The 12,632-nt window shown below is 37.5% G+C and overlaps 2 protein-coding genes across 2 annotated transcripts in view; one reads left to right on the top strand and one right to left on the bottom strand.

The window, feature by feature from the left end:
* Positions 1–12,632, top strand: part of LOC144981120 (carbohydrate sulfotransferase 15-like) — a 108,132-nt gene that overhangs the window by 74,789 nt on the left and 20,711 nt on the right. The window lies entirely within an intron of this gene.
* LOC144981121 (uncharacterized) lies at positions 268–9,132 on the bottom strand. Its single transcript, XM_078929268.1, has 3 exons — positions 8,928–9,132; positions 5,166–5,315; positions 268–430 (listed from the first exon to the last, which is right to left on the bottom strand). Exons 1-3 carry the CDS (start codon positions 9,020–9,022, stop codon positions 283–285), a joined length of 393 nt encoding a protein of 130 aa, XP_078785394.1. The 5' UTR covers positions 9,023–9,132; the 3' UTR covers positions 268–282.

Here is a 12,632-nt window from a genome sequence, read left to right as displayed (position 1 = left end):
CTAAACGTGCTCATGCGCTTTACAAAGGTTCCCTGACCAACCGCAATATATAACACGTAGAACGAGACACAACGCCCATTAGGCGATATTACAATTTTAATTCGACAGAGATAACGTCATTAATGGTCAGGTACTCATTTTACACCCGAGTATGGAGAGAGAATGTGAGTAAATAGCCTTTTCCAGGGGCTCAACTATGGGCAGAGCGAGTCTTGAACCCAGGACCTTCTGATCCGAATGTGTTGTCATACTACTAGTCCACATAGCCTCACAACATATCATTCACCTAGATCTTTGACGACCTCTTGAATCTGACTGTGACCTCCTTCTGACCCTTGTAAACGATGGCGATCTTGATTTTGATTTATACCTTTTCAACTCTGGAGATCTTGACCTTCGTGATGTCTTACTGCGTTCAGTAGAGCGAGATCTGAAAGGAAAAGATTATTTAACCCGTACTCTGGAAAGACGCGTATTTAACATTTAAAATTTGGCCAGATAACTCGTCTTTCAAATATCGATTGATTTAAATTAGCCTCATTTTAGAAAAAAAAATCAAACCTGGGATTTTAAGAATGACATCGAGAGTATGTTGTCTAGGTGACGTAAGTATCGTTTTCATTAAATTATGTTGAATTTTTTTAACACTGAGTTATTCATTTTATTAAGTAACCACCATGACCACCAGGGTTGTGCCACTTCAGGGGGCAGAAACTTACTGATCTTTTACACAAACGCATTAGCCACCCCAATTCCGAAAATTGGACTACAATAAAAAGAGATTACGTAATTACTTTTTTCCGTAGCAGGGAATTGGAAAATACACTGAAGGTTTATAACATCCTGAATTCAGTAAATATACAGAAAATTGGACTACAATAAAAAGAGATTACGTAATTACTTTTTTCCGTTTAGCAGGGAATTGGAAAATACACTGAAGGTTTATAACATCCTGAATTCAGTAAATATACAGAAAATTGGACTACAGTAAAAAGAGATTACGTAATTACTTTTTTCCGTTTAGCAGGGAATTGGAAAATACACTGAAGGTTTATACATCCTGAATTCAGTAAATATACAGAAAATTGGACTACAATAAAAAGAGATTACGTAATTACTTTTTTTCAGTTTAGCAGGGAATTGGAAAATACACTGAAGGTTTATAGCATCCTGAATTCAGTAATATACAGAAAATTGGACAACAATAAAAAGAGATTACGTAATTACTTTTTTCCGTTTAGCAGGGAATTGGAAAATACACTGAAGGTTTATAACATCCTGAATTCAGTAAATATACAGAAAATTGGACTACAATAAAAAGAGATTACGTAATTACTTTTTTCCGTTTAGCAGGGAATTGGAAAATACACTGAAGGTTTATAACATCCTGAATTAGTAAATATACAGAAAATTGGACTACAATAAAAAGACATTACGTAATTACTTTTTTCCGTTTAGCAGGGAATTGGAAAATCACTGAAGGTTTATAACATCCTGAATTCAGTAAATATACAGAAAATTGGACTACAATAAAAAGACATTACGTAATTACTTTTTTCGTTTAGCAGGGAATTGGAAAATACACTGAAGGTTTATAACATCCTGAATTCAGTAAATATACAGAAAATGGACTACAATAAAAAGACATTACGTAATTACTTTTTTCAGTTTAGCAGGGAATTGGAAAATACACTGAAGGTTTATAGCATCCTGAATTCAGTAAATATACAGAAAATTGGACTACAATAAAAAGAGATTACGTAATTACTTTTTTCTTTTAGCAGGGAATTGGAAAATACACTGAAGGTTTATAACATCCTGAATTCAGTAAATATACAGAAAATTGGACTACAATAAAAAGAGATTACGTAATTACTTTTTTCGTTTAGCAGGGAATTGGAAAATACACTGAAGGTTTATAACATCCTGAATTCAGTAAATATACAGAAAATTGGACTACAATAAAAAGAATTACGTAATTACTTTTTTCCGTTTAGCAGGGAATTGGAAAATACACTGAAGGTTTATAACATCCTGAATTCAGTAAATATACAGAAAATTGGACTACAATAAAAAGACATTACGTAATTACTTTTTTCCGTTTAGCAGGGAATTGGAAAATACACTGAAGGTTTATAACATCCTGAATTCAGTAAATATACAGAAAATTGGACTACAATAAAAAGACATTACGTAATTACTTTTTTCCGTTTAGCAGGGAATTGGAAAATACACTGAAGGTTTATAACATCCTGAATTCAGTAAATATACAGAAAATTGGACTACAATAAAAAGAGATTACGTAATTACTTTTTTCCGTTTAGCAGGGAATTGGAAAATACACTGAAGGTTTATACATCCTGAATTCAGTAAATATACAGAAAATTGGACTACAATAAAAAGAGATTACGTAATTACTTTTTTCGTTTAGCAGGGAATTGGAAAATACACTGAAGGTTTATAACATCCTGAATTCAGTAAATATACAGAAAATTGGACTACAAAAAAAGAGATTACGTAATTACTTTTTTCCGTTTAGCAGGGAATTGGAAAATACACTGAAGGTTTATAACATCCTGAATTCAGTAAATATACAGAAAATTGGACTACATAAAAAGAGATTACGTAATTACTTTTTCGTTTAGCAGGGAATTGGAAATACACTGAGTTTATACATCCTGAATTCAGTAAATATACAGAAAATTGGACTACAATAAAAAGACATTACGTAATTACTTTTTTCCGTTTAGCAGGGAATTGGAAAATACACTGAAGGTTTATACATCCTGAATTCAGTAAATATACAGAAAATTGGACTACAATAAAAAGAGATTACGTAATTACTTTTTTCCGTTTAGCAGGGAATTGGAAAATACACTGAAGGTTTATACATCCTGAATTCAGTAAATATACAGAAAATTGGACTACAATAAAAAGAGATTACGTAATTACTTTTTTCCGTTTAGCAGGGAATTGGAAAATACACTGAAGGTTTATAACATCCTGAATTCAGTAAATATACAGAAAATTGGACTACAATAAAAAGAGATTACGTAATTACTTTTTTCCGTTTAGCAGGGAATTGGAAATACACTGAAGGTTTATACATCCTGAATTCAGTAAATATACAGAAAATTGGACTACAATAAAAAGAATTACGTAATTACTTTTTTCCGTTTAGCAGGGAATTGGAAATACACTGAAGGTTTATAGCATCCTGAATTCAGTAAATATACAGAAAATTGGACTACAATAAAAAGAGATTACGTAATTACTTTTTCCGTTTAGCAGGGAATTGGAAAATACACTGAAGGTTTATAACATCCTGAATTCAGTAAATATACAGAAAATTGGACTACAATAAAAAGAGATTACGTAATTACTTTTTCCGTTTAGCAGGGAATTGGAAAATACACTGAAGGTTTATAACATCCTGAATTCAGTAAATATACAGAAAATTGGACTACAGTAAAAAGACATTACGTAATTACTTTTTTCCGTTTAGCAGGGAATTGGAAAATACACTGAAGGTTTATAACATCCTGAATTCAGTAAATATACAGAAAATTGGACTACAATAAAAAGAGATTACGTAATTACTTTTTTCCGTTTAGCAGGGAATTGGAAAATACACTGAAGGTTTATAACATCCTGAATTCAGTAAATATACAGAAAATTGGACTACAATAAAAAGACATTACGTAATTACTTTTTTCCGTTTAGCAGGGAATTGGAAAATACACTGAAGGTTTATAACATCCTGAATTCAGTAAATATACAGAAAATTGGACTACAATAAAAAGACATTACGTAATTACTTTTTTCCGTTTAGCAGGGAATTGGAAAATGCACTGAAAGTTTATAATATCCTGAATTCAGTAAATATACAGAAAATTGGCAAACTTGGACCATCCTTTGTGCCTACCTCTATGTTGTGTGCGGCTATGTGGTCTTGTGGTATGACAATTGCATTCTGCTCAGAAGGTCCTGGGTTCGAGTCTCACTCGGCGCATAGTTGAGTCCTTGAAAAAGGCTCTTTACTTCCATTCTTTCACTGCCTCAGGTGTAAAATGAGTACCTGGCCGTGAACAGTGTTGTCTTTGTCGGAAAAAAAATTGTATTATTGCCTAACAGGCGTCATGTCTCGTTTTACATGTTACATGTTGCTGTTTGTCAGGGACCCCTTGTAAAGCGCTTTGAGCACATTAAGTAGATATTGCGTTATATAAAAGCTCAATTCTTTTTTTTTAATGATTTCATGCCTCCCCAGTTATTTCTTACCTCAAACATTGTCTCTATCTTGACTCACTAGAATGAGCCCTCCTCCCTCCCAAACATCAAGTCCACGTTACAGCCTGCGTTGTCCTTTTGTCTTCTGTCAATGTCTCTCTATCTTGACTCACTATAATGAGCCCCCCCCCCCCTCCTCCCTCCCAAACATCAAGTCCACGTTACAGCCTGCGTTGTCCTTTTGTCTTCTGTCAATGTCTCTCTATCTTGACTCACTAGAATGAGCCCCCCCCCCCCCCCCCTCCCAAATATCAAGTCCACGTTACGGCATGCATTGTCCTTTTGTCTTCTGTCAATGTCTCTCTATCTTGACTCATTAGAATGACCCCCCCCCCCCCTCCCAAACACCAAGTCCACGTTACGGCCTGCATTGTCCTTTTGTCTTCTGTCAATGTCTCTCTATCTTGACTCACTAGAATGAGCCCTTCTCCCAAACATCAAGTCCACGTTACGGCCTGCATTGTCCTTTTGTCTTCTGTCAATGAATCCACCTTAAAACCTTTTAGAACTAAGTCTTAACAACAATTTAATTTATCAACCTATGCCATGTCATTGACAAGCCTATAAATATGCCTTAAAACAATTATCAGTGCTGATGGTGACAAAAAGTGAAACAGGAGAAAATGTTTTGAACGATTGCCCTAAAGTAAGCTCTGCCCTATTTCTAATGCACTGATAACCCCAACTTTTGGAGCCTTTGAGATAATTAACGATCTTTGATACTCCAACCATCTTCAGGAGATTGGGGAAACTGCACCTTTACAAAATTCCTCCTCTGACTCCAAAATCACAGATTCCGCAGATCGAGGTAAACCATCAACACTGAATTATTGTTAAAAAACTCAAATCTTCAAGCACTTAAATTCTATCTTCACCTGGATCGTCTAGATTGATCTTTGTAGTAACCTCCCCTCCCTCGGTCAGGACTATCTGGTGACCGACGTCTAGAATGCTTGCTACTCTTCTTGCTCTTTTTACTGCCCCTGGAGCTAGAGTACCGACTGGAGTCGGCTGAACTGTTGGACCTGAAAGAGATACGACTATCTTATTTTAGGCATTTTGTATGAAGTGGAATATTTATTCAAATGTGTACGGCACCTATTTTATCAACCAATCTCTGTGTGTTTAGATATATTGAAAAACGATGTTGAAAAATGAATCAGAAGGTAGACTATGTCCCATGATCTATATGAATTTTATATCTGAATTAAACGAAATAATGATACTTTCATCGTGTTTGCTATAAAATTATCTTTACAAAATCTATACTAATTGGAAGTTTTTAAAAGAAATTGTATTGCCTACGATTATTTTTTGCACACCGATGTCCTGAATGCAGTGCAATGTTTTAACTGGGGGGGGGGGGGGGGGGGGTAAGAGGGTTAAAATTGTAAGTGTTTTGAGTGCAATGTCTCTCATCATGTGTGGAAGTTTCTACAATATCATGGCTGTCATTATTTAAAGACCCTGTAGGGAACATATTTGTTGTGCCTTTTGGTTTGTTGTTGTTCTCGGCTGTGTGGATGTTGTGAGCTGTTTTATGTCTGTGGGTTTGTGAGTCTTGTGTGTTGTTTTTTCTTGCATGTTTGTGATGTGCCTATATGAATTGTGAGTACTGACTATCGTTTCTTCTGCTACAGATTGACATTTTCTATACCTAGGTATGTGTGCTTAAGGCTGTTTGAGCATTGTTTAACTCACATGAATTGCCTGTTATTTGGACAATAAAGTTTATTATAATTATTATTATTTCGCGTGCCGGGAACCATGCCTGACATAGCCAGTAGATTTATGCTATTGAGATGTCCAGATAAGCATATTATAGAGATATAGACACAATACGGAGATGCCCATCAACGTATCCGTACGTCTTTGGAGATTTCCACTTAGTCTTAGGTGACAACCCCCATTTAGATTTCAAAAAGAGAAACCCCACTTTGGTGGCGGCCACCCACTTATTAAATAAGTCTCGGCAACCCTTGAACGCAGATTCCCTGACTTGGGACAGAGATGCAGATACGAGATGGACGCCGGTTTGGACAAATTCAATCCATCGAGGGGGCAGGGACAGTCAATCACAAACTGGGGGAGAAATTGCCAGGCTTCTCGACCAGCAAAAGGAGGCACTGGGTGGCAGCGAATTGGCTTCGGTTGGAACCTGCCAAGTGGCAAAATTGCTTCATCAGCAGGATTTTTCCACCTGTCTGATATGTACCCATTGTGGTAACGAACACGAAACTGCAGAGCATCTCGTTGAACAGTGTGTTCTGTTGAAGCTTCCAGGCAGGTTTGCGATGGTGCACGAGTGCGGTAAAGAATTAGCTGATTGCCGATTGGATTGATCATAATAACACAGTAGTGTGAGCACCTGTTGCTGCCATGACACCCACACGAATGTCGATGTATATTGTGTATATATAGTATAATACAGTAACCTACTATCCATCGGCTGATCTATTGTTAGTTTACGTTTCTATTGAAACTTTATTATTAACTTTACTTAGAGTGCATTTCAAAACTTTACTTTCCATAATCTTGAATTACGAATGTGGATAAATGTTTAACGCAGTGGCTATTTTTACAGTCCCGTAAAGATGGTTCTCGGGGCTATTTTTACAGTCCCGTAAAGATGGTTCTCGGGGCTATTTTTACAGTCCCGTAAAGATGGTTCTCATGGCTATTTTTACGGCGTTGATGCGATTCTGTTCAATTATCCGCATAGTTGTAGATTATCATCTTTTTGCATTTAACATATTTAGATCTAAAGCTAAAACTAAAATTAACAAACAATTAATGGAAAGTCAATTCTCTTAGCGATTTTTACGGTACTGTCATTTTTATTACATATATATTTTTTTTTTTTTTTTGCATAAGTTATGTTTGCAGTACAGAACAGCCCGTTTTCTATCATCAGTGGGCAGGTTAGGTTGTATGTCTTAATTTTTTTTCTGTCAAACATACATAATATAGATCTATTATCAACCACTGAAAGTATATTTAGTTCCTGCTTGAGTCGACACCCCTCAAGATATATTACTTTACAGGTTGGCTTTTGTTTATACTTTACCAGTATAACCAGTCAGGAAGGACTAACGGTTTATACAATTTTAAAAGACGTAGACGTCTAACATTCAGGGTGCAGTCTTCTCACGTGAGAGTGGGTTTGAATGCAATTTCAGAAAAGAGGCCGTTCACAAACCAATTGGACACATTTTGACCATAATTTTAGAACCCCCCCTCTCCTAACTATATTGTGGACAAATGACTACCCCCCCCCCCCCCCCATGTGGATGTCCATGGTAAAGATGCACATTGCGAAACACCTCATGCTTAAATATTGTTCTTTTGAATAATATTTTTTTTAAAAAGAAAGTAAATAATGATGATGATTCTCTACCATGGGCGGTCATGATCCAAAAGAATAGAGGTGCCCAAGACTGATCCTCATTGGGGCGCCGAGGTGGAGAGGGCATTTTGCTTTGTCCCACCATCGCGTTGCTCCTACTCCTTTACCGATTGACCCAGCGTTTGTTACGACCAGACAAGAGTGGTCGCTGTATTGCTCCTCCCTTCCCAGTTAGGAGGTTGTTTTATTGTTCTCCGCCAAAGCGGTGTTCACCTTGTGGTCAGACCAAGGTTGTGGTTGCCCTGGGTCAGACCCCTCTGCCTAGGCTTTGAGGTACCACTAGGGAAAGAGATAGATAGAGAAAAAGAGAAAGGAAAAAGAGAGAGAGAGAAAGAGAGAGAGAGAGAGAGAGAGAGAGAGAGAGAGAGAGAGAGAGAGAGAGAGAGAGAGAGAGAGAGAGAGAAAGAAAGAGATTGGGAAAGAATGAAAGAAAGAGAGAGGGAGAGAGAGAGAAAATGAGAGATAGGGAAAGAAAGAAAGAAAGAAAGAAAGGGATAGAGAAAGAATGAAAGAAAGAGTGAGAGAGAGAAACAAAGAAAGAATGTAGAAAGACCGGGAGAGAGAGAGAGAGAGAGAGAGAGAGAGAGAGAGGAGGGAGAGGGGGGGGGGGGTGGGAGAAATAGAGAAAAAAAGAGATTGGGAAAGAATGAAAGAAAGAAAGAGGGAGATGGATAGAAAAAAAGAGAAAGTAAAAAGAAAGAGAGAAGAGAGAGAAAGGAAGAAAGACATAGAGAAAGAATGAAAGAAATAGGGAGGGAGAGAGAGAGAGAGAGAGAGAGAGAGAGAGAGAGAGAGAGAGAGAGGCTGCTAACTAGCCGCACCTGAACGAAGTGAGTGAGAGTTTTAGAGCTAATGGCGTCCACTCAGCCAATCTGTTACTATTTATAAATCTATTACCGCAACGCCGTAAAAATAGCCACCAGAACCGTCTTTACGGGACTGTAAAAATAGCCCCGAGAACCATCTTTACGGGACTGTAAAAATAGCCCCGAGAACCATCTTTACGGCACGGGACTGTAAAAATAGCCACTGCGAATGTTTAAAGGTAAAAGAGCGGAGTTTCAAAAAAGTGTGTGTATATAACTATAACCGTCCATCGTTGTTGGCAGACAGCGTCTGCCAATAATCAACTTTCTTATTCTCATATGTCTGCGTCTGAGAATAATCACAGAATTACAGCGAAAGCCAAAGCTCACGACTCACTCACATTCACTGACACTGCACTGCTCACCTCGATCGGGTCCTCCTTCGTCTCTCTTTCTTCTTTTTCTTCGACGATCTAGAATATGAATCGCTGTCAGAATCACTGGACCTGCTCCTACCCATGGTTTGTTGGTGACAATGTTGATTAGATAGTTGATCAATTTACAATTCGTATGTTTAGTGATGTGATCTTTGTTGTCAGCAGAAGTAAGGAAAAAGAAAGTAGAAAGTACTAACGGTGAAAAATGAGGGGACACTACTCTTGTTGCATATTATTATGACTGAATCTGAAGTGAATGAAATTACACTAAATATCAACAAATTGTGAGGGTTTAGTTCCACGATGTTGCAATAAATGTCTCCGGATACATTAATATGACGCTTCACTACTCTTTATTGTCTATTATTTAAGAAATGATATAATATCCCATCCCTGGTCCTGTCTCTTATTCCACAGTAATCACATTTCTTGATACGCCGGCGCTGTTGAAAAAAAAAAAAGAAAAAAGTCTTGAGCTTTTATATAGCGCAATATCCACTTGTGCTTAATGTGCACTTAATGTGCTCAAAGCGCTTTACAAGAGGTCCCTGACCAACAGCAACATATACCAAGTAGAACGAGACATGACGCCTGTTAGGCGAGAATACATTTTTTTCCCGACAGAGACAACGCTGTTAACGGCCATGTACTCATTTTACACCTGAGTACGGTAACAGAATGTGAGTAAAGAGCCTTTTCCAAGGACTCAACTATGCGCCAAGCCAGGCTCGAACTCAGGACCTTCCGATCCGAAAGCGAAGGTCATACAACAAGACAACATAGCCGCGCTGTTGGAGCACTTTGTATACCAAGCCAAGATAGGCAGTCTATTTTTGCCGTCTAATAAATACACTGTACTTCAAATATTAACACCATCAACAAGACCTTTAACTCCTTCCTTACCGATCGAATTCAGTAGGTATTTTGAGCTTTTATATAGCGCATTATCCACTACACGTGCTCAAATCGCTTTACAAGGGGTCCCTGGCCAACAGCAACACATAACATGTAGGACGAGACATGACGCCTGTCAGGCGATATTACAAATTTTTGGGACAGACAACGCTGTTAACGGCCAGGTACTCATTTTACACCTGAGTACGGTGAGAGAATGTGAGTAAAGAGCCTTCTCCAAGGACTCAACTATGCGCCGAGCGAGGCTCGAACCCAGGACCTTCCGATCCGAAAGCGAGTGTCATACCACTAGACCACATTGCGTCTCAATATGGCAGGCTTAGCTAGCATAAAAATAGATTTTTTTAAAACTCAAACAATCTCTCTACAAAACAACTGTATGTTCTTATTAATTAAACAAAGATCATTCATCAAAGTTTTAGTTGTACAAAATAAATCTGAATAAGAAATATGTATATTGTGTCGTAAGAAATGTGACGATTTTGGTGTAGGTGCTAAGGAGAGGGTTAAAGTGGAACGAAAGTGTATATTGTGTCGTAAGAAATGTGACGATTTTGGTGTAGGTGGTAAGGAGAGGGTTAATGTGGAACGAACTGTATATTGTGTCATAACAAATTTGACGATTTTGGTGTACGTGGTAGGGAGAGGGTTAATGTGGAACGAACTGTTTATTGTGTCATAACAAATGTGACGATTTTGGTGTAGGTGGTAAGGAGAGGGTTAAAGTGGAACGAAAGTGTATATTGTGTCGTAACAAATGTGACGATTTTGGTGTAGGTGGTAAGGAGAGGGTTAAAGTGGAACGAACTGTATATTGTGTCGCTTGATTCGCTGCCACCCAGTGCCTCCTTTTGCTGGTCGAGAAGCCTGGCAATTTCTCCCCCAGTTTGTGATTGACTGTCCCTGCCCCCTCGATGGATTGAATTTGTCCAAACCGGCGTCCATCTCGTATATGCATATCTGCCCCTAGTCAGGGAATCTGCGTTCAAGGGTTGCCGAGACGTATTTAATAATGATATCTCCGCCTAAGTGGGTGGCCGCCACCAAAGTGGGGTTTCTCATTTTGAAATCTAAATGGGGGTTGTCACCTAAGACTAAGTGGAAATCTCCAAAGACGTACAGATACGTTGATGGGCATCTCCATATTGTGTCTATATCTCTATAATATGCTTATCTGGACATCTCAATAGCATAAATCTACTGGCTATGTCAGGCATGGTTCCCGACACGCGAAATAATAATAATAATAATAATAATAATAATAATAATAATAATAATAAATTTAATAATAATAATAATAATAATAATAATAATAGATATAATAATAATAATAATAATAATAATAATAATAATAATAATAATAATAATAATAATAATAATAATAATAATAATAATCTTTATTGTCCAAATAACAGGCAATTCATGTGAGGTAAACAATGCTCAAACAGCCTTAAGCACACATACCTAGGTATAGAAAATGTCAATCTGTAGCAGAAGAAACGAAAGTCAGTACTCACAATTCATATAGGTACGTCACAAACATGCAAGGAAAAACAACACACAAGACTCACAAACCCACAGACATAAAACAGCTCACAACATCCACACAGCCGGGAACAACAACAAACCAAAAGGCACAACAAATATGTTCCCTACAGGGTCTTTAAATTAAATAATGACAGCCATGATATTGTAGAAACGTCCACACATGATGAGAGACATTGCACTCAAAACACTAACAATTTTAACCCTCTTACCCCCCCCCCCCCCCCCCCCTCCCCCCCCAGTTAAAACATTGTACTGCATTCAGGACATCGGTGTGCAAAAAATAATCGTAGGAAATACAATTTCTTTTAAAAACTTCCAATAAGTACAGATTTTGTAAAGATAATTTTATAGCAAACAAGATGAAAGTATCATTATTTCGTTTAATTCAGATATAAAATTCATTTAGATCATGGGGACATAGTCTACCTTCTGATTCATTTTTCAACATCGTTTTTCAATATATCTAAACACACAGAGATTGGTTGATAAAATAGGTGCCGTACACATTGTGAATAAATATTCCACTTCATACAAAATGCCTAAAATAAGATTTTTGTATCTCTTTCAGGTCCAACAGTTCAGCCGACTCCAGTCGGTACTCTAGCTCCAGGGGCAGTAAAAAGAGCAAGAAGAGTAGCAAGCATTCTAGACGTCGGTCACCAGATAGTCCTGACCGAGGGAGGGGAGGTTACTACAAAGATCAATCTAGACGATCCAGGTACAGATAGAATTTAAGTGCTTGAAGATTTGAGTTTTTAACAATAATTCAGTGTTGATGGTTTACCTCGATCTGTGGAAATCTGTGATTTTGGAGTCAGAGGGTGACTTTTGTAAAGATGCAGTTTCCCCACTCTCTTGAAGATGGCTGGAGTATCAAAGATCGTTCATCATCTCAAAGGCTCCAAAATTTGGGGTTATCAGTGCATTATAAATAGGGCAGAGCTTACTTATGGGCAATCGTTCAAAACATTTCCTCCTGTTTCACTTTTTGTCACCATCAGCACTGTATCAGAGAGAGTGCAATTTTGACTACAACCCATGAAAATGTTGACAAAATAAATGCAGCCGTTCTCTCCATGTTGACCTCATCAACTGAACAAATTTACCGCAGTGCTGATTCCATTCAAAGTGACTCTGACATCAACTTATACCCGATTGAATTCTTGAACGAACTTACACCTCCCGGACTTCCTCTACATGCATTACATTTGAAAGCCAACACGTCAGTCA

Source organism: Berghia stephanieae, chromosome 10 (assembly GCF_034508935.2).
Source record: "Berghia stephanieae isolate SIO BIC M18660-M18661 chromosome 10, UCSD_Bste_1.3, whole genome shotgun sequence".
Classification (NCBI taxonomy): Eukaryota; Metazoa; Mollusca; class Gastropoda; order Nudibranchia; family Aeolidiidae; genus Berghia; species Berghia stephanieae.
Note: the sequence above shows the minus strand (reverse complement) of the source record. Positions and strands in the feature narration are given on the sequence as shown.